General features: G+C 39.6%; 1 protein-coding gene across 1 annotated transcript in view; it reads right to left on the bottom strand.

Annotated features, from left to right (window-relative positions):
- Positions 1–2,770: 2,770 nt before the first annotated feature.
- Positions 2,771–25,206, bottom strand: part of LOC133578350 (aminoacylase-1-like) — a 28,946-nt gene continuing 6,510 nt past the window's right edge. Inside the window, exons 3-15 of the mRNA XM_061932712.2 lie at positions 20,520–20,584; positions 18,475–18,579; positions 18,309–18,403; positions 17,999–18,075; positions 16,035–16,124; positions 13,511–13,567; positions 13,356–13,429; positions 13,227–13,276; positions 9,169–9,313; positions 9,025–9,093; positions 8,887–8,966; positions 3,310–3,370; positions 2,771–3,219 (exon numbers count right to left, since the gene is read on the bottom strand). Coding sequence (XP_061788696.1) covers positions 3,055–3,219; positions 3,310–3,370; positions 8,887–8,966; positions 9,025–9,093; positions 9,169–9,313; positions 13,227–13,276; positions 13,356–13,429; positions 13,511–13,567; positions 16,035–16,124; positions 17,999–18,075; positions 18,309–18,403; positions 18,475–18,579; positions 20,520–20,584 — 1,133 coding nt within the window. The 3' untranslated portion in view covers positions 2,771–3,054. The remainder of the gene's footprint in view (positions 3,220–3,309; positions 3,371–8,886; positions 8,967–9,024; positions 9,094–9,168; positions 9,314–13,226; positions 13,277–13,355; positions 13,430–13,510; positions 13,568–16,034; positions 16,125–17,998; positions 18,076–18,308; positions 18,404–18,474; positions 18,580–20,519; positions 20,585–25,206) is intronic.

A 25,206-nucleotide genomic window follows, 5' to 3' on the forward strand; every position in this document is an offset into this window, starting at 1 on the left:
AACATAAAACAGTACCTGTATAAAGGATTTATCTGCCATTAGCTTACTTTGTTTATAAATACAGTATCCGTAGACTTTGCTCTCCCCTGATGTACCTTGTATTCCCCCCACAAGATGGCAGTAGCTGGTCAGCATCCAACAGCTTTATCTAGCTCTGCATGCGCTTTAAAAGGTCGGTTGGTTGAAATCTGTCATACAAATCTTTTTTTTTTTTTTTTTCCAAATAATTCTTGTTAAGGTTAAATGACAGTTTCCTCCTGACCGCTATTACAACATTGGTTCTGTTGCTGATGTGTTGGACAATATACAGGTGCACCTCAATTAATGGTTCAAAAGTTATTTAATTTCAGGCCAAGACCAATTAAAGGCTCATGAAGTTTTAGCAGTTAAGAGTGAAAACCAGGAGTTCACAATATTAAACTTTTTCCCATTTTCTTAGTTTTTTTAATAACTATAAGCGATAATCATCAAAATGATGAAGAAATTATGAAATACATTAATTCTGTATGTGTTGTGTAGTAGCGGTAGGTAAAATGACAGTGACACATTGATACATTATGAAACGCAAGGAGCGATACCGTGTCCCTTAATGTGTGTCACTTTGAAAAAAAAACAACTATGTGACAGATACGCTTTGACTGTGAAGAGCCACACGTGTTAGAAAGCGCTTGTTTTGGCTCATAAGGGACAGCCCAAAATCAAAATCGGAGGAGTGGCGTGCCGCAACTGACATCAGTATTTATCGCAAACATTGACCTAACAGGAACTGAGAAAATGGGTCAATTCTAAAGCGCGGGATCATTTTAATCTTGTTTGATTAAATAAGAAATGTAATTAATTGTATTTGAAGGTCAAATGTAGACATTTTAAATCCAGCAGATGGCGCCATTATCAAACACCCACTAGATATTAATGCAGTGTCAATACAGAAAGTGAGTGTGCTACACACTTACTGAAGCGTCATTTACCCATCACTAATATTAGTTTATCTTTTTCAATTGAACTACCGAAGTTGTTGTATAACGTGTTTTTCATCTATTTTCTTCCGCTAGCCCACGTCCGGACTTCCAGGTCTACGGCCAGTGTTCCCAAACCAGTTGAGAGACATAATCCCTTCAGCGTTTCCTATAGGTCTACGCAAGGGCCTCTCTCTGGTCCATACATCTCACCGGGGAGGCGTCCAGGAGGTGCCCGAGTCACCTCAACTGGCTCCTTTGTGAGAAGATATTCACCTTTTCTCTTAGTGTGAGTCTAGATCGTTGTTTGGGTAAATGAAAGCTGTGTCCGCAGCCGATATTGAAAAAAAAAAAAAAAGTATTGGATGATATTGGCTTGCATCTAAAATCTCTAATGCGTGTTAAGTCATGCAAAGCTGGACAGCCAGTTAACATCTAAATGTATTTTAGTAAAGTCATTTACAAAATGTATACATGGCAGGCTACTGGGAGCCAGCAGCTACACAGCAACTAAGCACACGATAGCACATAAACTAGAAATATGTAATACCGGTAAGTGTCCTTAAATCAGTACTTCTCAAAAAGTGGGGCGAGCGCTTGTGACCCCGGGAGACTTGCTTTATTAGTATCATGCTGTTACACATTAAGAAGGTCCTGGGCTTGATCCCTGGGCTCGGGGTCTTTCTGTGTGGATTTTGCATGTTCTTCCCGTGACTGCGTGGGTTCCCTCCGGGTACTCCGGCTTCCTCCCACCTCCAAAGACATGCACCTGGGGATAGGTTGATTGGCAACACTAAATTGGCCCCAGTGTGTGAATGTGAGTGTGAATGTTGTCTGTCTATCTGTGTTGGCCCTGCGATGAGGTGGCGACTTGTCCAGAGTGTACCCTGCTTCCGCCCGAATGCAGCTGGTACAGGCTCCAGCCACCCCCGCGACCCCAAAAGGGACAAGCGGTACAAAATGGATGGATGGATCAAATAGCTCAAGTTGTAAAAAAAAAATTATAGTTTAAATATGGATACATTTTATTTATTTATTTTAATAAGGATACAATGTTATGCAGAGGTGTATTTATAAAAATGTTATCGACAAATGGTACTATTTATAGTCACGGTAGAGAGTGGGGGTGGAGGGCGCAAAATGTTTTCTTCTTCCAAATTATTGAGAAGCACTGCTTCAAATGAACAATATTGCAGTCTAAAACAGCACATGTCAATATAAACAAGTATCAAATAATCATATTTACATATTACTTACAGATACAAAGTCCCCAAGGCGGAAGCGTATTAGAAAGTATTCAGTAACAAACGTGTCCGCATCACTCAACTTACTGCGTCATAAGAGTCATGCACTAAAAGTAATGAATTATTGGTATTGCCAAAAACAAATTACCACTCAACTTCAATTTAATTAAAGATTCCAGACAGTTAGTAATAAATAGTTTAGTGTTTTTCATACTATATCGTTATCTGTTTGAGTATTATCATTTGATCAAACCTTTTCTAAGATTAGTACAAAATAATACAACTACACGCTATGATTTATGCTGATTTCAGATCGTATGAACATAAATTTGAGGCTCCAATATCTGTATCGTATCGGAAGTTAAAAAGTTGTATTGGGACAACCCAAGTAATGACAGCATTTACTGTCGCTGCTTTGTAGGTTCAAGATTCTGCATGCACGTTAAGATATTTGAAATGACCCTTTGGATGACTTGCTTGTACTTGAAGCAGATGGTTGCTGGAGGTTAGACGTGGACGCCGCGGGACAAAAGATGTGTCGTCTCAAACATAGATCCAATGTGACCAAGCTAGTAAACAAATATATTTATTGAATCGATATTTTCAACATTGTGAAAAGCTAATTTAAAAAGAGTCAATTTTCACATCAGATTGAAATGAGTTTTAGCTACAATCCAACAAGCTCATCATTAGAATAGAGCCTTTTAAGACTATGTACACATACGTACGTCATTGACAGTTTTCAAAGCGAGATGATTGGACTCACTGCACATACAACCTGAGACTTAAGAACACAATCAACTTTGCCAAAGGCTTCATACATACGTTCTTTGGTAATCATGATCAATGAACACTTAGGCCTCATCTGGAGTGGCGGCTACGTTGGCCAGAGCTGGAATGAGTTTTGTGTACACGTCGATGCCTTTCAGGAAGACGCGCTCGTTCAAATACTCGTTGTGGTCGTGCAGCAGGATTGGCGTCTGGTTCATCGGGGAGAAGCCAATGGCTGGGATGCCCACCTATAAAAGGAGAGGCGGACAAAAGAAAAGGCTCAAAAGTAAAGTAAAAATGTACAGGAGTCAAAATACAGAAAGTGATTAAAGACTCACAGCTCGGATGAAACGACTGTCCGTTGCAGCTGGAAATATCTCCTTCTCTAACGTTATCTCCCTGCAGAAGACATTTTAGTCATAATCGTTTTGGTGTAGGCACCTTGTCTCAGTGTACAAATGTTCCATCCACCCATTGTGTGCAACGCAGCGCCACAATTTTGTGCCAGGAAGCACATCCATAGTGGGCGAGCTGATCGCTCTCCAGTCAGCACAGGAGTACAGTTACTGCTCAGTGCTACTTTTTAGTAGATTTTTTAAAGCCTTTTTACAGCAATTTTCTAGTTTTGCTAGTTCAATAGGAGTCCAAATAAAGCAAAGGACAAGCAATGTGTGGTTAAAAAAACATTCAGGAAGTATCCACAGCGTTGTCGACACTGCCTACTCAAGGGTCCAGCTGCGGCCTGGGCGTTTCAGTCATGACAAGAGTTTCTGGATAGCGTTTCATCGACCAATCGAGAACAGTTTTGCAAGGCTTACCGGATATGATATCAATTCTCCTTCCATACTGGCACTTTTACGTCGTTGTCCGGAGAAATTATTGAATGAGAGATTCTGTTAGTAGGCAGGCTATTGTTTATTTTTTCTTTTGTAATATTTTTGTATGTACCGTATTTTTCGGACTATAAGTCGACATTTTTTTCATAGTTTGGCCGTGGGTGCGACGTATACTCCGGAGCGAATTATGTGTGAAATTATTAACACATTACCGTAAAATATCAAATAATATTATTTATCTCATTCGCGTGAGCGACGAAGAAAATGTCAGCAATCGTCACTCACACGCCAACCAATAAGAATTCGGCGGGGGCGGGTCATGGCAGAAGTGCATTGTGGGTCATTGTGGATGTTAACTGCTATATGCTATACGCTACTGCCGTAGCTATTAAAATGGATCACATCAACACTGGCGGTAATTTATAAAAACTAAGGACTGAACTAAAATGGCACCGAAAAGGAAATCATATACTGCAGATTACAAGCTGGACATAGTGAAATATGCTGCAGAGAACAGCAATCGAGCAGCAGAAAGAAAGGACGCTCGCGGGGCGCATACCAGAGGCGACACAGAGGAAGAAGATTTCATGGGATTTAGCGATCAGGAGTGAGATTGTTTGGTAAACGTATAGCATGTTCTATATGCTATAGTTATTTGAATGACTCTTACCATAATATGTTACGTTAACATACCAGGCACATTCTTAGTTGGTTATTTATGCGTCATATAACGTACACTTATTCAGCCTGTTGTTCACTATTCTTTATTTATTTTAAATTGCCTTTCAAATGTCTATTCTTGGTGTTGGGTTTTATCAAATACATTTCCCCGAAAAATGCGATTTATACTCCAGTGCGACGTATATATGTTTTTTTCCTTCTTTATTATGCATTTTCGGCCGGTGCGACGTATACTCCGGAGCGACTTATAGTCCGAAAAATACGGTATGTGGGTTCATAGAGACGGCAAGTCTTTGTTTAACATGTAACACATCCGGTTTCTTGTAGCCACATCATTCAGCCGCATTGCGGCCTTCAAAATAAACATATGCCAGTATATAACACCAAACGTTGTCTTTTTAAAAGTATGGCCTTTCCCTTTTCCATGGATCTAAACTAAACCAACTCCTTACTTGGACAGATGTTCTTTAGATGGCTTACTTAGTTATTTCTACGTTAGTTCTTCTACGCAACATGTACAAACTGAAGATCTTATTTTAAAAATGTCGGCAGAAACGAGAAAACCCACCAGCAGGAGAACTCCCATTTGTGGCCACAGTTGGATAATAATGCATCCTTTTGCTTTATGCCAAGAAACTTAACCAACAAGGTAAAGTGGATTTTGTTTCTAATCATTGTAACTACCTGGATGTTATAGTTAAGGAATTTTGTGATTTCAAACTGTGAGTGCACCACAGGGCGAGTGACAGTGTGTGTGTGTGTGTGTGTGTGTGTGTGTGTTGGCAGAGCGGCTGCATAAGAAAGGAAGTTCAGCAAGTTGTTGTTTTGACTTTATTATTTAATAAAAAATGTAAATCATCATCTCCTTGTTATATTTGATGTACGTACAGTACTGTATGGCGCTTTATACTGTGTTCAAAGTGTACAAACTTTTACCAAAATATGTACTTTTGTCGAGGCTGGAGAAATTTGCTTCATTATAGAAACTGGGGTTGTACGGTATACCGGTACTAATAAAGGTACGGCGGTACGAATTAATAAAAAAAGGTACTATATTGCCTTTGAAAAATACCGGTACTTTTTTTTTTCATCGACGTAATGCACACAGTGGTGACAATGCTGGCATATAAGCTGCGGTGCATATTTGTCAGCACACGCACACAGCATTTGCAAGCAGAAACAGGAGAATGGATGTATTTTGGATTTAAAACTAATGCTAAAGTTGAAGTTATAAACACTGAAGCACCGCTCTGCAAGTGGTGCTTTAAAACAGCTAACTAATAGGTAGCTAGCGGCTCAAGTGTCTCTGTATCAGTGACGTGCAGTCAGGGGAGGCAGGTAAGGCGGGGCCTCACGTGCCATCCTGAAAAGAAAAAAAGAAAAAAAAAAAAAAGAAAAATTGTTATATGTATCCAGTGACTATACTATAAAGTTATTTTCCATTAAACTTCACCAGTTTTACATTATTTTTATTCAAAATCGCTGAATTTTCACATTTGCCGTTCAAATACTAAGAAGAGACTTGCGGTGATCAGCAGCCAGTTGAGCCTCACCATGGATTGCGCAATGACTCGGCTAACTGCTGGCCTGCTGTGCAGTGAGACCGTATTGCTATATGAATTATATTATACATTTCCATAGTTTAGTTAGCTGAGGTATATAATTTACAGTGTATTTTGTCAACAACTGTATGTGTGTAACGTATTTCTTGTGCCGAGCAATCATAAAACGGCTGCGCACTGGCTGAGGCTCGCAGTAATCCCGCCTCCTGGTGGTAGAAGGCGCTAGTGATCCCAGGGATCATTCTTGCGACTACTCGGCTGCAGAAGAAGTGACAACAAGCAGCAACAGTTAGCAGCGATCGTTTATTTTTTCCTCTCGCCTGGACTTTTAACATGGAGGATTACATATATAAAATAAAACAGTTTTCTAAACTGGACTTTCAATCGAAGCAGGAGGTAATAATTAAAGGAAGATCTCCATCGAGACAGAGAGACTTTTAAAACTGAAGAAAGATAAGGAAGACTACTATAAACAAGTTATCGATGCTTTTGTTCAAAAGGAGCTGCACATGGACTTCATTTATAAGTAAAGGTAAGACCATAATAACGTTTTTTTTAATTAAATGTGCTTTTTTGTATGCTACAGTTTGTATGTGTAAAGTTAAGTTAAAGTACCAATGATTGTCACACACACTAGGTGTGGTGAAATTTGTCCTCTGCATTTGACCCATCCCCTTGATCACCCCCTGGGAGGTGAGGAGAGGGGAGCAGTGGGCAGCAGCGGCGCCGCGCCCGGGAATCATTTTTGGTGATTTAACCCCCAATTCCAGCCCTTGATGCTGAGTGCCAAGCAGGGAAGAATGCTGGTATGAGCTTTTAAACATAACCCGTTAACTGCTGCCAATCAAATGGTGAATAAGATACTCTTTGGGGTTCATATGTTTGTAAATCTGACTGTGATGAAGTCAGTGCCTCACCAGCCATGAACCTCACCGCACGTCACTGCTCTGTAGTGTTTTACTGTGGCTACTCCTAAATCACTCGCCTCCATGGTGACAAATAAACTGTTTCTTACAAGTATCATCCCTGCAGGACAAGGACTAGCTAAACATGTTTCACTACACACTGTAGGATACAATAGCTAACTGCAAACAGCAAGCTAGCGCTTTCGAATGTAAACAAAAGGGTGGATCTACTCAAATATCGGCTGTAACGATATCATGTACAAGAGCCGTATCAAGTCAATACAACAATGATTATATCAACATTTTCTATCATCACAAAATCTTTTTACATTTTTATAAGGTTTATAACTCAGGAAATACGCCCCTCGACACATGGAAACTTTAAATATGACGGAAGTATGACCCCGTAACCAATCGGTATCGGATCCGTACCCAAATTTGTGGTATAACCCAAATCTCACGTAAAGTATCCAAACAGAATAATAAGTCATTATTACATTTTACCAGAAGTGTAGATAGAACATGTTAAAACAGAAAATAACCAGATATTAACAGTAAATGAACAAACAGATTAATAATCCATCCATTTTCTACCGCTTGTCCCTCATAATTTTGCCAAAATAATACAATGGGAAATGACAATCTGTTACTGCATACATCAGCAGCCAAATTAGGAGCCTTTGTAACCTGTTTGCTTACTTAATGAAAAACATTGTGATGCGAACGTAAATATGTAAAAAAAAAAAAAAAAAGATACATAGAAAAACCTTACATATAATAAACACAACGTTGAACTGCAATATACTGTAGAAAATGTATACATGTTAAAAAGCTAAACGTATCTGCAATGTGATGCACATAAAAACCTCAAATATTAAAAAACTACATTTACTTAATAAAAGAGACATTTTCTGTCTATCTGTGTTGGCCCTGCGCTGAGGTGGCAACTTGTCCAGGGTGTACTCCGCCTTCCGCCTGAATGCAGCTGAGATAGGCTCCAGCACCCCCGCGACCCCGAACGGGACAAGCAGTAGAAAATGGATGGATGGATTTTCTAGTATTTTCACTATGTTATTTAATGCAAAAAACATTTTTTTGATTGCAATAAGAAATTTATGTTTAATGCATCACAGAATGTTTTATTAAAATTAAGCCAATAATGGGTTTTTTTGTGGTCCCCTTTATCTAAAAAAGTATCGAAACGTATTTTGGTACCGGTACCAAAATATTAGTATCAGGACGACACTAATACAAACCTTTCTGTTTACAAACCCAATTGAGGTTCCACTGTACATTTAAGGATAGGCAACTCTAAATTACAAAAAAAGCTACATGCTAGCTGTCAGTTTACACTGTTGCTGTGCTGCAGGAATATACTCCAGTCTCCACTTTGCTGTTTTTGTATTGCCCTCAGTCTCCTCAAATAACATGTGTCTCCTTACCTTTTGCCAACAGAAATAAATACAAGAGAGAATTGTTCTCCTCCATTGTTGTTTGTTAGTGTTCCGACTGATGCGGTAGATGTTTTACGTGAGGCGATACCTTTGCAAAGTAACCGAGGTTGAGTAGAGAAGTGTTGGTGCCGTCTAGTCTAGTGGAAAAGGGCGGTGCATACATTTCTGACACCTTTCAGTAGGGGTATTAACTAACATACAATATGCTATAAAAAACTTCATACAGTACACATTATGTAAAAATCAGCTAATTCACACAAATCATGATAAAAAAAATTCTAAGATGAATGATGAAGTAAAAGGTCTCAGAACTAATGTCTCTGTAAAGTCATTAAAATAACTGAGGTGAACTTTTAAAAATGCTGATGCGGCCTGACATGAACATGAGTCATAGCCAAGAGTTATATTAGAATAGCGTGCCTGCTGCTTGTGTATTTGTGTGTCTGCCAGATATGTTGTGAGTTCAAGAAAACTCACAATTCTCTGCAGGCTTGACTGAAGGCACTCCACCAGGGGTCACTCTCCTTTGTGGACGTCATGTTCTGGTTCATGTGTTTCTGCACAAAAAGCTCACTCAGGTCTTCGAAAAGCAGCTGAGCTAGCCTGAGGACTAACCTGAGCAAAATCATAAGTGACATCATCGCCTGCTTCTTTACACCAACGCTGGATCACCTTCTCGAACTCCTGACGGGGTAAGGTCAACGCGAGTGTTCGTTAACTTGTTAACACCTGCAGACGCACACTCTCCCAAAAACATACCTGTAGATTTACTGTTGGTGGGATCCTCAAGTCAAAGCTAACGTCCATTTCCGCCGGGATGACATTGTAGGCGACACCCCCTTTGACCATGGTCATGTTTACTGTGGTGACATCACCCAGCGTGAAACACTGGCTGGTATTTAGCCTGGAATTGACATAAATCTTTATCAAAACTAAATCTGCGGGGGTTGGTTACAGCCACAGCTGTTAAAGGCTAGGTTTTTTTTGACCCGGCACCACTGAGAGACCCTGGCAGTTAGCAGTGTTTTTTAACCATAGGGCTGTGGCCCATTGTTGGGCCACGAGTGCCCCCTAGAGGGCTGCTAAATAATATCAGTTTTTCAGCTGTGATCCATATGGGCCGTGCGGTACTTAGCTGTAATATGTTTTTCAACCACTAGTGGCAGTAATCACAATATCAAACAAACAGAACAAAAGTCATTAAAAAGTTTCTTAAACGCATAAATTATGACTAAAGTGGTGAACCTGTGTTTTCATTTACACAATAATTTTTACATAGTTAGAACTTATGTATTTTAGCACTGTGTATTTGTTTGAACATTTCATTTTCATCAGTTTTTATGAGTCCCGTATTTGATTAGTATTTTTTTTTTAATCAACCTGACCTGAGCCTTGAAAATAATCTATGTGATAAACACATGCTTTCATATCATTTGACAAGGTTGTTAACCTGTTAAACTGTAAGTAGGTTAGATGTAACAATTGAATATGAATAAAATCAAGACTAAAATGACTAAATCTGAGTAAATGTTTCAGTGGACCCCGGGGACCCTCTGTCGTGGATAAGTTGGGCCCCGAAGTAAAAAAGGTTATGAACCCCTGTTGAAGACTAAAGGAGACTTTTAGATGAATATAAATGAGGTGTTAATTGCAGCATTTACCGTACCATAAAGCCTGGTGCATACTCTATCCCCATTTAACTTGTGTAAGCGACGCCGTCTTGCCCCAGCCCCCTGCGAACCTTCCCGCAAGCCTTGCGTACACCTTCCAAAAATCCTAGGTCCGCGTCGGCAGCGACACGGTCCGCAGAGCTGTGATTGGTCAGGTTTTGAAGAGAGGTTGGTGACCGCAGGAGAGCAGACTTTGTGCTTGAAATGTACTAATTATTTTATAAAGATTAAACATTTGCATTCAAACTGTTCTTGTGTAGGTGCGCTATAAAAAATGATTACTTAATGTGTCGTTTTTCAGCTTATTGTGTTGTTTCATCCAAAAGAAATCACACAAATGGTAGTCTTTTTAACTTTTATTTATCTAATGTATTTATTTGTGCCAACAATAGGTTCAGTTCCGACACACATTCTTTCCCGTGCGCACACGTCTTTTTCTCTCTCACACAGACACACGCACACAACACTAGGGCTGGGCGATATGTCCCAAAACTCATATAACTACCATTCAGGACACAGAGATCATGTCCTCTGTATTTTTAAGTGACAAAAAGAAGACTATATGACTGACTGCAAATATACATTGTGTAAAACATTGTGTGCACTGTAAATAACCGTGCGGTAGAGCATCGTTTGTCAATAAACAATCCTTGGCCATTCGCAGCTCGCTCCAACTCCCGACACCATAGCTCTACAGAAAGATGGCGATAAATTGGCTCAGTCCATGTATTGTCCATCAAGGCTCTTTGGCAAAATGGCCCAATTACAGGTGACAGAGGCCCAGAAGTCCCGCCCACGCATGTTTTAACCCTTCCTCGTCCATTAATCTTTAATGGTGATCAGTCTTTTAGCGCGGCAGAGAGAAACAACATAGGAAAAACATAAATAGGAGAATTCAAATAAAAACTAAAAGGTGGTGCAGAAAAATTAGATGAAAAAAGAAAAGCTTTAGTGACAAACTGCTAAGAGCAGAAAAATTAAGATGTTTGACAGCAGCTACCTCAGTGTGTCCCTCAAAGCAGCAGCTGCTCTGTGCATTGCTCTGACAACGACGCATGAGGAGATAGGAGGATAAAATATTAAATGTTGATGAAAATTCAACTGCATATTATTAAAGAGGGGATATTGTGGTAAACAGGTCTGCCTTCTTTCAGCATGGTATGGATGTGGATAAAACATTCTTAAATGGTTCAAAACGGTCACTTATTAAACTTTAAAATTACAAACCCCGTTTCCATATGAGTTGGGAAATTGTGTTAGATGTAAATATAAACGGAATACAATGATTTGCAAATCATTTTCAACCCATATTCAGTTGAATATGCTACAAAGACAACATATTTGATGTTCAAACTGATAAACATTTATTTTTTTGCAAATAATCATTAACTTTAGAATTTGATGCCAGCAACACATGACAAAGAAGTTGGGAAAGGTGGCAATAAATACTGATAAAGTTGAGGAATGCTCATCAAACACTTGTTTGGAACATCCCACAGGTGAACAGGCAAATTGGGAACAGGTGGGTGCCATGATTGGCTATAAAAGTAGATTCCATGAAATGCTCAGTCATTCACAAACAAGGATGGGGCGAGGGTCACCACTTTGTCAACAAATGCGTGAGCAAATTGTTGAACAGTTTAAGAAAAACCTTTCTCCACCAGCTATTGCAAGGAATTTAGGAATTTCACCATCTACGGTCCGTAATATCATCAAAGGTTTCAGAGAATCTGGAGAAATCACTGCACGTAAGCAGCTAAGCCCGTGATCTTCGATCCCTCAGGCTGTACTGCATCTACAAGCGACATCAGTGTGTAAAGGATATCACCACAAGGGCTCAGGAACACTTCAGAAACCCACTGTCAGTAACTCCAGTTGGTCGCTACATCTGTAAGTGCAAGTTAAAACTCTCCGATGCAAGGCGAAAACCGTTTATCAACAACACCCAGAAACGCCGTCAGCTTCGCTGGGCCTGAGCTTATCTAAGATGGACTAATACAAAGTGGAAAAGTGTTCTGTGGTCTGACGAGTCCACATTTCAAATTGTTTTTGGAAACTGTGGACGTCGTGTCCTCCGGACCAAAGAGGAAAAGAACCGTCCGGATTGTTATAGGCGCAAAGTTGAAAAGCCAGTATCTGTGATGGTATGGTGGTGTATTAGTGCCCAAGACATGGGTAACTTACACATCTGTGAAGGCGCCATTAATGCTGAAAGGTACATACAGGTTTTGGAGCAACATATGTTGCCATCCAAGCAACGTTACCATGGATGCCCCTGCTTATTTCAGCAAGACAATGCCAAGCCACGTGTTACATCAACGTGGCTTCATAGTAAAAGAGTGCGGGTACTAGACTGGCCTGCCTGGAGTCCAGACCTGTCTACCATTGAAAATGTGCGGTGCATTATGAAGCCTAAAATACCACAACGGAGACCTCCGGACTGTTGAACAACTTAAGCTGTACATCAAGCAAGAATGGGAAAGAATTCCACCTGAGAATCTTAAAAAATGTGTCTCCTCAGTTCCCAAACGTTTACTGAGTGTTGTTAAAAGAAAAGGCCATGTAACACAGTGGTGAACATGCCCTTTCCCAACTACTTTGGCACGTGTTGCAGCCATGCAATTCTAAGTTAATTATTATTTACAAAAAAAAAATAAAGTTTATGAGTTTGAACATCAAATATCTTGTCTTTGTAGTGCATTCAATTGAATATGGGTTGAAAAGGATTTGCAAATCATTGTATTCTGTTTATATTTACATCTAACACATTTTCCCAACTCATATGGAAACGGGGTTTGCAAATAAACAGCAAACAAGATGGTGTGGCGAGTTATAACTAAACATAGTTATCTAAAGTATTGGAAAAACAATACTTTCTGGGGACACTGCCCTTCAAGTTTTGAAAGAGAATTGCAAGTCACAAGTCAGCTCCAACGAAAGAAATATAAACCAACCAAGATGGCGTCAGAGGGGACGCAAGTTACGTGACACGAGAGTATATCCCAGCCTCAAGCTGCTTTAAGCATTAAAATAAAACACAAAAGCCATGTTAAGCAATATTATTGAACAATTTATGTTGTTCAAATATAAAAAGCAGCTGTGGTTTGAAACAAAGCAGCATATGAGCAGACATTTTTTCAGCTTTACCTGTGTTTTTCCATCTCTCTGAAATCCAGAAAAGAGTTGATCACCTGGCGCTGTAAAAGAGACAAAAGGACCCACGTTGCGCTTGTCTGTTCACTTAAACGTCAACACAGAAACGCAAGAGAAACTAACCAACTTCTCGGCAGCTGTGTTCTCCACAAACCTAGAGCCATGGCCGGGACTGCCTGGACAGTGGATAGTTATCCCTAGGAGACAACAGTGGATTCAACATCTGTGTCTTAGTATTCTTTTTTGTATTAAGATCAGAGTTGATTATAAGTACTCACACCAGGGATTTCTTTCTCCATAAAAGACAGTGAAGGCATTCTTGGGGTTGGCCAGACCTACACAGCAGAAAAGGAGAATGATCCATAAAAAGGAATACAGTACATACATACAGTAGGTCACCTGGACAAAGCACATTGGGAATACTTATATGTACCGAAGAAATCTTGGACAAGAACTTCCTGGCCTTTGCCTGAACATTAAGGATGGGTTTTCAAAACATACGACTGAAGCAACTAAGTAGAAGCACACAAAGGAGCACAATAACATCCAGAGAAGCCTTGTCAGTCTCCGGACCTGAATCCCATAGAAAATGAAAATTATGAGGAATTATGATGTCATACTGATACATTTGATAACATTAAGGCAAGATTACCCATACTGTGGTGTAGGTGGGTTAGGATGAGCAAATCAAGTGCTCCTTTCCTCAGCCTGTCGTAAACTTCCCCTGAGCTCACGGCAAACAAACACGATGTCAATCGTGTGGGACATTTTGCATACTATGTGCACCAAATAGTACGCAACATCACGCTTAAGAAAAAAAAAAATCACATTTAAACACATCAAACCTTATTTGCCACCTGAAATGCCAGCTTCGTAACAATTGTTTTGAAAGCCTACAAAGATGCCTGTGCTGCTCAAGAAGCTTCTCCAGAGAAAAGTGAGCACAAAATATAGTAAAATCTAAGTTTGGAAAATAATAGGTATAAAAAAGTTAGTGGGTACTGTCTTGAGAAGTATGAAGTTATTGGTAGCTTGAAAAAAATATATTGTGCATCCTTTTTTTTCCACTCTGTCAAATACAAATTTATTTACTGTACAACCGTAATATTTCCCCTTTTTTCGCATTCTGTCACGCTCCCTTACAATAAACCTACCATAGAAATCAGTGACGTGCAGTCACTAGAGGCAGGTGAGGCAGGGCCTCACCTGCCTCACCAAAACAGGCACTCAAGGAGTCCAAAACTAACAAAAAACACAAGTACCTCGAAAACGTAAACAAAAATATGATCCGGGCAGCGGATCATAACATAAAGCCCACACTTAAACTTTCCACGTGCAAGATTGAATCTATTTAAAAAAATTATTTCATAAGAAGCCAAAAAGTGCAAAAACAATAATGTTGGTGTTGGAGGAGTTGTGAATGACTGCAGGGACACAACATTAGATACACCTGCAGACTGCAGGTGTACCTAATTCACAACTCCTCCAACACGAACATTATTGTTTTTGCACTTTTTGGCTTCTTATTAAATAACTTTTGTAACCTATTTTCATGGGCTTTCCTCTTTGTGATGTTAAGTTCCTGTTATGCGCTGTTATACAGTATATGCCTTGAGCTCTTATTTTGAAGGCGCTAAGAGCAGAAGTGATGTCACGTTGCGGAGGTTTTTGAAAGAAGGTAAATAAAGTGGTCCTCGTGTAAACTGGAGCCTCCGTGTTTGTTATTTTGTAGTTTCATACATTATAGGCGACATTTATAAACCCTCGGTTACACTTTTTTAAATAGATTCAATCTTGCACGTGGAAAGTTTAAGTGAGGGCTTTAGTTTAGTTTAGTTTAGTTTAGTTTAGTTTAGTGCATGGACTTAATTTCTAAGTAAAGGTAAGACCATAATAACGTTTTTTTAATTAAATGTGCTTTTTTGTGTGCTACAGTTTGTATGTGTAAAGTTAAAGTTAAGTTAAAGTACCAATGATTGTCACACACACACTAGGTGTAATGAAATTTGTTCTCTGCATTTGACCCATCCCCTTGATCACCCCCTGGGAGGTGAGGGGAGCAGTGGGGAGCAGTGGGCAGCAGCGGCGCCGCGCCTGGGAATCATTTTTGGTGATTTAACCCCCAATTCCAACCCTTGATGCTGAGTGCCAAGCAGGGAAGAATGCTGGTATGAGCTTTTAAACATAACCCGTTAACTGCTGCCAATCAAATGGTGAATAAGATACTCTTTAGGGTTCATATGTTTGTAAATCTGACTGTGATGAAGTCAGTGCCTCACCAGCCATCAACCTCACCGCACGTCACTGATAGAAATCCTGGAGTGTTTGTACCTTTTTCAGTGGGTTAACCTACAAAATTAGCAGGGGATCAAATATATGTTCCCCATTTCATGTCTATTGAATCCTGTGCCCTCTGTGAATATTGCATGTCAGAAATAAAAAAAATCCAAAATATTGGCAAAGACTTGAGGGCAAAGAGTAAAATAGATGAGGGTTTAATGATTATTACATCACATATTATATATTTAAATCTTCTTACTTTTGCTTTATGAGAGACTGCTGAAATGGCTTATAGAGCTCATGGCAAAAATAATTGCTGTAATGGTTTCCCACAATTCATATAGTGATTCCATCAACTATATTAACTAGCAGCTGTTGTAAAATAAAAATTGAGGCATAAAGTGTTGCCTATTTTAATCATAATCAAACACTGACCTACTTTTTTTTCCCACATAAGTACCTGAGCAGTTTATCTATGAGTTTATAACTTTGTGTTGTTGACATGACACGTTATTTATTTACCTTCATCCAAGGCAAAGCCAATGTTTAATTTCTGGAACTCTGGATGCGCCACAAACGTCTCCATACCTTTATGACCTCCAACCTCTTCATCTATCAAAACAGACATTTTAAAACATACAGTAGTTACAGCACAGGTGTTAACTTGGAGTGTATTAAAAAGTGCAAAAAAAACCATTGCTCTCTTTGACCACATGGTTATTTATGAACACGTTTTTTTGCAAGCACCTGTTAGCTTAAGTACTGTGCATCTCACCCGATGACATTTCTTTGCAGTTTATAGTTTGATTAGCAAGAATAATGATGCCACGCCTACACTAAAGACATTACATGAGCTGCAGAAAGTCTTGGAGTATAAATAATATTTCTGCAAACATATTGGCGATAAACAGAAACTGAAAAACGGCATCAAAACCCAGTTTATGAAGGATTGAGCTGTTAGAAGGTAGGCTCGGCTCACGCAGCCTTATCTCAGATTTCTGTCCAGAAATATTCAAATGTAGCAATTGTTATTTAGTGAAACATTACAAAAACGATTGGAATGATACAGAAAATACATTTTTTTGAATTGACAAATATTTCATGCTATCTCCAGTTTTTTTTTTAACTGTTCATGACAGGTGAGGCTCTGCTTATCCTGCCTCCCCTGACCACACGGTGTGATGCGGAGCCAGATAAAGCTCCTGGATGCTGACCACTCATGATACTTCAAATGCACACACTGCCATCTTGGGGCGTTAAATTTGGAGGTCCTCGGCCTGTAAAACGTTGAAGACCGCTGCTCTAGAATGTCAAATTTGATCGTCTTCTCAGTGCTCTACCAGAGCCACTAAACTAAACCTCACTAGACTTAAGCGTGTTTATTTGTTTATTTGAGTATTTTCTTTGAGATGGAAAGTCGCAAACCCGAAATAAGCTGCGCTCTTAAAAAACGACACCACAGATGGGCAAAATCTAACAAATCAAATTTAACAATAAAAATCCTTAGTCGAATAAAGCCCTATTATACAGTGGTTTATTCACAAAGGAAAATATGGAGACACAGCTGGAAGAAGATACTGTAAAAGTCCCTTCTCCAAGGTAAATGCTGTGCATTATTATATTACTTATATTATCATTATAGACTGCCGCCAAGCCCTATTTCTTAAGAGTAAAGAAAAAATGAATTCAGACAGTGATCCAAATCTAATCACTTGTTCCTCATCACATTTCCTGAATGTTTCTGAGCTATGTTGAAAACTAAAAAAACAACCCCAGCAACTACATAACCTCCTGGCGGTGGTAATTAACTATTTTTACAGGTATTTTTGTTATATTGTCCTTCTGTGTTCATGTTCTTATGTTTTGGGACTACAGATTTAAATTAGCAACTGTGTATAATCTGTCTGATTTAGAGTCTGTAAATCATACTGTTTGTCAGTGTGCATTGTCCTGAATAAATACATCTCTAATGAAATGATGAACAAAACGGTCATGATTGATTAATGAATACATTCTTGGCAAATGCTTTCGCTCTTGTACGTCTTGCGCTGGTCCAAGAATTTACTCTCTAGCGGCACAATGTGAATGCCTCTGGCAGTCCCTCTTAATCATAGCTCCAGTTCATGGAGAGCAAAACCAATAAAATAGAACCAGCCATATTCCAATATTCCTATCTGCAGTATTCAGGCGACCTGGCCTGCTTTGAACAATCTAATTTTTTCAGAATCAACGCTTTGCTTTGTTCGTCTGTCGCTTCCGAACAGGCTACAAGAGGGTTCACTCCTTGCATCAGTTTCAGCACCTGTGTGCGTTTGTTCTATAGCAAAATAATAACATTTTAATTAATTGCAATGGGAAAGATTGATTTGAGATACAAGTATTTTGAGTTGCAAGCTCTGGAATTGAAAAAATTAAACTCATAGGTCACGGCACCACTTTATAAGTGACTGATGAAAGGAATGAAAGACGCATTGAAACAAACTTACCAGGAACAAACATTAAGTGCACCGTGCGCAGCATTTTCCTCCCCTCAGCCTTCAGCCGTCTTACAGCCTGGATGTACCTATGGAAAGAGAGAGTGTCATGGGACTGAATTCTTAACAGGAAGTCTGCAGGATGGATGAATAGGTCGCAAAAGTCAAATTCTTGCCATTAGAGTCATGCAATTATCTGTGGTCAATTATTTTACCTGCTCCAGTGCGTTTATTGTATTTATTTCTGTGTAACAAAGGCTACAGTTTACAACCGTATGAGTTTCCTGTAGCGAGAAGAGTCATCAAGGCACGTTATACCCACTGTATTGTCACACATTTCATGTCCTGTGATCCGCGGCCATAAATGTTGCCCTCTTCGTCTTTGAAAGCGCTGAAGGCATCGTATTTCCAGTGTTCCTGAAGGGGAGATCGGAAAACATAATTTACAAATGGCTCGTGCTGAAACAGGACATGTATAGGACATGTACCTGGTAAACGGGAACAACGTCTGTGTGGGAGTTGAGCAAAACAGATTTCAAATTGGGGTTTGTCCCTTGCCAGGTCATGATGGACACGACACTGCCCAGACACACCTGAAGAGAGCAAGAGCAACACTTAATAAAAATAGTCATTTGAAGACATGTTTTTCATAATTAAATATAAGAGAGAAAAAAAGACAACATATCCATTGTTAGCTTTTATATTAATTCTCAACAGCAGAAAATATGCCCGTCATAAAATATTCATTTCAACATTTCAATGAACATGAACTTCTCAGTTTAAACAGAAAAACCGAGCAAAACAGGCAATAAGAAGGGACCAGACCCTGAAATTAACCAAAATAAAATAAAACCAAGCTACATTACAAAATAAATCTTCATATAACATGTAAAGTTATGAAATGACGGTAGTGTCCTGACACTAAACTACATCAAATCAGACTGTGGAGGTTGTGCATAGGATCAGGGCACGCCAACCTGATACCAATCAAAGACGCAGAAGAGACCATTACCACTCACTCTGTGACTGGCGAGTGTGATCGGCGCCACAAAACCAAGCGGACCCTTGGATTTTAGGGTTTTTTGAATCTTAAAGTCTCCTGTGGCAGTTGTCCTGCATGTGACGAATGAAAGCAGCAGCAGTCGGGTTGGGGTGGTTTAGGGCAGGCCTCGACTGAGCTCAATCAGAACCAGTCAAAACACTGAATTAACTGTGCTGCCCTCTGCTGGTTGCTGCTAAGTGTGGCTGTTATGAAAAGGACCTATTGCAAAAATACTAGTCAAAGATTATCTTTTTGCCTTTTTGGTTTGGGACCCTTTGGGACTGTGTGACAAGGGGTGGCACTTTCGTGACTTCTGCGGTGCTTTTTTGTGAACTTCTGGATCTGCCTCCCGGGAGCCTTTTGGCGATGGAGACCAGCTGCTGGGTCTCTGCCACACCACAGTTCGTTTGGAGAGACTGGAGGAGATGTGGATGAAGAGACAGGGTTGCGGAGCTGGCGCAGAGCGCCTGGACGGACAAGCTTCACGGTGTCTTGGCTGAATGAGCAGGTATCGGACACCTTCGTCTCCTTGGACATATTCTCGCTCATCCATGCAGACTGGACACTGGCCGAGAGTTGGTGGCCGGCCGAGGGTGGAGTCGGCTTTCATGGTTGCTTTGTTGACTCTGCTCCCGTGTCTGGCCATGCTCCGCCCACCCCAGCAGATGATGGCGTGGAATACCGCCGAGGCCACCACAGTGTATATGTTTTGTTGTTGTTGTTGTTTTACTTGTGTGGCTGTGTGTAGAAGTGGCTGGTTGCATTAGCTCTGCTCTTTTAATGTCTTTATTGTCATTTGTTGTTCTTTGATGTTTCCCTCTTACACACGTTTGTGTGTGCTATGGCTATGCAGTTTTTTTCCTTGGCCTCAGTCTGGACCCCCTCTCTAGGGGCCCAGGCTTAGACTGAATTTTTTTTGTTTGTCACTTTTGACGGCCGCTACAGAGAGAGTCTGTTGAGATAAAATGTGCCTCTCTCTCATAGTTTATTTTCTTCTTCATAATAAGCTCACAGCAGCCAGTGTCATCTCACGAGATCCTCGGGTGCTGAATGTCAATCAAGTGATGAAAGTGACGTCATTGTGAAACTTGATGATCAGTAATTTTTAGGTCTTTTTTTTCCCTTTTTTTTTTTTTAAGGCCTCGCAATTGACTGGTAGCTCGCGATACACCTAATAGGCACTAGTCAAAGATATTCTATATGACTGGAGGAGTGAGTGTTGCTGTTTTTAAGGACTTACTACTAAAAATATAGGTCAAAAATCTTTACGGAAAAAAAGACGTTCTGCTGTTTAGGGCCTACTGCAACACTGGTCAAAGTTCCTCTAAACACCAAGAGAGGGTTTTTTTGTTTTGTAGAAATCTGTTCGAAATTGTCTTTTCCTGGCCAGATTTGGCCAGCAGGTTGCAATTTGAATGACGCTACTCAAAAGCAACGACACCTGCAAATACTTTTGTTTTATGTAATCATGTGACAATTTCAAAAACACACCTCAATCTTTTTCATAGGTAGGCCGAGCTCCGCTGCCATTCTGTCAAGGAATCTGAGAGCAGCAACTGTAAAGGAATCATTACAGGAAGCTTTAATTTAAATACATTATTTGTCAAAACGTGACTTACCAGTCTAGTTACTTACTAAACATGAACTTTCTCATGATGTATAATGTGGATTATTTATACTGTCAATGTGTTCTAGCTTTTACCTAAATACATGTAAACTGCTTTATCGCACGTGTACTATGTGTGTTATCTATGTGTGCTATGTGGCAATGAGGTGTTAGACCCACATCACAACATGAGAGCGGTGTCCTTTCTTTTTCCCTTTTCTCAGGGGTCTTTCTGAGGTCCCTGCTCAAAAAAGGACATTACAATAGTGGTAACTCTGCTTTTTTTTATGATTCGGTTCTACACAAAATTTTGCCACAGTTATATATATATATATTTTGCCAAACATTCTAAGCAACAACCTCGTCCGTTTGCCTGTTTATAATTCTACGAACAAGAGTGCCTATATATACACACACACTCGCGCGCCACACGCACTCACAGATTTATTGTGCCATGAGCTTAATGTCATGATTTATTGTGGCCACTAGGTGTCACCACAATAACAATTAACACTACATCCGTCCATCCATCCATTTTCTACCGCTTATTCCCTGACTCTACACTTCAACTTAAATACAGCATAAGTCCATTTAAGATGGTTAATAATAAATACTGGTAGGTTAGTGTTGTTTTTATTCCTACCATTGTTCTCTTTTTGAGTAATTCCACTTGGTCAAAACTTTTCTGACATTGTACTGGACAAAACAAAAGAAGTATATTTGATTCATGCTGATATTGTATGTGATCAATATTGGAATAGGCCAATACTCAAAGCTCCAACATCAGTATCGTATTGGAGGTAAAAAAGTTGGAAAACAAGGTACCACTGTATCAATCAATCTATTACAAACTGTGTAAATCATTGTGGTATCAAAATAAAGCTAACATTTGTGGGACGTTAAATGTGAAAGCATCATTTTAAAAGCCATTGTGTTTAAAGGGGAACTGCACTTTTTGGGGGGAAGTTTGCCTATCATTGATAAAACATGAACAATCATATTACAGCATCTGTAAAGTATTACCCCACATTTCATGTTTTGTTTGTACACTAGCCAGACAGCGTATGCACTGTAGTTTTAACAATACACATGTCCAGCATTCATCATGATCGATATATACAGTGACTTACTCGATGTTGTTTGGTCCAGCTGGCCGGGGGACGTTTTTTTCCTATTGATTTTGGGTAAGCAATCCATTTATGTCGAAATAGCTTGGCTCCCGGTTCCACATTTATAGTGTTAAAGACACTTTCACCTCACTCTCTTGGTTTCTGTCTGCGCCATCATCTCATCCTTCCTTCATGCTTGTTTTTATAAGCTGTAGCTCATCCACTGTATATTATTTAGCTTCAAAAATATAAGGTAGTGAATCCTCATTTGTCCAAAAATAGTCTTCATTGTCTATTACCAAGTCTGCCATGATTAGAACACACACCCGTTTGTTTCCGGAAGTAGGAACACACATTTGTTGGCAGAAGTCGGACAAGCACTGCTATGGAAACAGAAATCAATGCACTGAAGAAATCAGTCCGGGTGTGGATTAAAATGATCAAAATACGCTAAATATTGAACATATGACAAATTGTTATGAACGTATCTGTTACTACATTATATACATACTTGTAGTGTGTATAAGTTGTTTTAGAGGGCTTTAAAGGCTACAACGACTCCCATTAGCCGCATCTTTCAAACGTTTTCATCATTTAAAATCCTAAAAAAAAAAAGACATACGTGCGTTCTTGTCTCTCATAATGATTGTGAAATTCCAAAGAAAGTGCAGTACGGTCGCCTTTAAGGAAATGAAGGTGGAACATTGGAAAAAAGTCAACCTTTTTTTTTTTTTGCATGTTTGTCTAAGTTGTTAAACAATACTAGTGGTTTAACAGGTTTAAACGGTAAAAAAGGATCAACAAACCCTGTCGCCTTGGGGTTTATTGATAACTACAAAAAACTCAAAGTCCACCGACGACAAAAAACTTATGTAATAATAAGCCATAAAAGCAGTCCATATTGTCCTTACTTTCTGCCATACTTACAGGTAAATTGTGGTCCTATGAGCTAAACTAAGCTCATCTTTTAGTCTGAACCACAAGCCTTAGCAAACAAAAGCAGAGGAGCTATTGTTTTAATTTGAAGACATTAGTGATCAATGATGGATTCATCAAACAAGCAGCTAAAAAATATAAGTATTGCAATCTACCAGTTGTTATTTCACTGATACTGAAAATATGATTTTAAAATCATTTACATATTTTTCTAAGATCAGGCCTTAAAGGGGAACTGCATTCTTTTTTTTGTAATTTTGCCCATCATTCACAATCATTATGAAATACATGACGACGTATATATATTTTTAAATGCATTCTAACTTGTTAATAAAAGTAAATAAAAGTCTGCTTACAGCGGAGTCAATGGGAGCTCCTCTATTTCGCCCATAAAATCAAATAAATAACCATCCAAAAACCCCCATCAATATTCATTTACATTTTGTGATTTATATACAGTATTAACCAAGTATTAGTGATACTTGGTTAATATCTTTGACTCCCACACCTTTTCTTCGTGAGAATTATGAGTCATTTTTCACCGAAATGGCAATATATGAACATCCCAGCCGTCTGCATCCTGATGACAGCAGACCTTGCACAGTAAGTGATGTTTTAATATGTTTGTTGGCTCTCATGAAGTCTGCAGTGAGCAATAATCAGTTATGAAGAAATAAAAAACGCAAACGTTGTGATGCGTTTTTTTAAATTAATGCACCGCGTATGCTTAAAATTATCACAATACGTGCATATTAAATGTTATTATAAATGTGCCCGTTACTACATTACATATATGCTTACATCATGTATATAAATCCTCAATGGAGGGGTTTTGGATGTTTTTAAGGCCTTTATAAAAATAACATCCATCTCTCATGAACGACAGGCAAAATTTTTCATATGACTTTTCAAGGAGTTCATTGCTTTTTGTCTGGTGCTCTACGACAAGATTTTAATCGTCAGAGATTTTAATGTACACGTTTGTTGTCCTTCTAAACCCATGGACGGAGAGTTTTTGGACTTGGTTGAAGCTTTTAATTTGGCGCAGCATGTTACTGGCCCAACACATGTGCATGGACACACTCTAGACCTTGTACTGTCTTATGGTTTTAATGTTGACAATGTCGTTGTTGGTGATGTTTTTTCTGATCACAGTCCTGTCATGTTCAATTTAAGTTTGGACCCTGATGTAAAACCGCCTGCCGTGCATCACGGGCGTGTTATTAGGTCTGACACTGCACTGACACTTTTCTCCTTTGTTCACTCTGTCCATGCAGAGTATACAGTGAGGTCCACAAGTATTTGCACACCCTACAATTTTGCAAGTTCTCCAACTTAGAAATCAGGGAAAGGTCTGAAATGTTCATCATAGATGTATTTCCACTGTTGGAGACATAATCTAAAAAGAAAAATCCGGAAATCACATTGTATGATTTTTTAATGATTTATTTGTATGTTACTGGGGTTCATAAGTATTTGCACACATGAGAACATCAGTGTTAATATTTAGTGCAGATGCAATTACAGAGGTCAAACATTTCCTATAGTTCTTCACCAGGTTTGCACACACGGCAACAGGGATTTTGGCCCACTCCTCCACACAAATCTTCTCTAGATCTGTCAGGTTTCGGGGCTGTCGCCGAACTACACAAAGTTTTAGCTCTCTCCAAAGATTTTCTATTGGATTTAGATCTGGAGACTGGCTAAGCCACTCCAGAACCTTGATATGCTTGGTATGGAGCCACTCCTTGGTTATCCTGGCTGTGTACTTCATGTTGGAAGACCCAGCCACGACCCATCTTCAATGCTCTGATTGAGGGAAGGAGGTTGTTGGCCAAAATCTCTAATACATGGCCCCGTTCATCCTTTCCTTAATACAGTGCAGTCATCTTGTCCCCTTTGCTGAAAAGCACCCCCAAAGCATGATGTTTCCACCCCCATGCTTCACTGTAGGAATGGTGTTCTTGGGATGACACTCATCCTTATTTTTCCACCAAACCCGACGAGTGGAGTTTATACCAAAAGGTTCTATTTTGGTCTCATCTGACCACATGACTTTCTCTCATGACTCCTCTGGATCATTCAGATGGCCATTGGCAAACTTCAGATGGGCCTGGACATGGGCTGACTTAAGCAGGGGAACTTTCTGTGCGATGCATGATTTTAAAGCAATATGCCGTAGTGTTCTACTGATAGTAGCCTTGGAAACAGTGGTCCCAGCTCTCTTCAGGTCATTCACCAGCTCCTGCCGTGTAGTTCTGGGCTGTTTCCTCACTTTTCTTATCATGAGTGATGCCCCACAAGGAGAGATCTTACATGGAGCCCCAGTCCGAGATAAATTAGTAGTCATGTTTAGCCTCTTCCATTTTCTAACAATTGCTACAACAGTTGATCTATTCTCACCAAGCTCCTTCCCAATTGTCCCATTGCCTTTTCCAGCTTTGTGGAGCTCTACAATTTTGTCTCTGGCCTGTTGACAGCTCTTTGGTCTTGCCCATGGTACAAGTTGGACCTTGACTGACTGTGG

The sequence above is a fragment of the Nerophis lumbriciformis genome, linkage group LG38 (genome assembly GCF_033978685.3).
Source record: "Nerophis lumbriciformis linkage group LG38, RoL_Nlum_v2.1, whole genome shotgun sequence".
Taxonomy (NCBI): Eukaryota; Metazoa; Chordata; class Actinopteri; order Syngnathiformes; family Syngnathidae; genus Nerophis; species Nerophis lumbriciformis.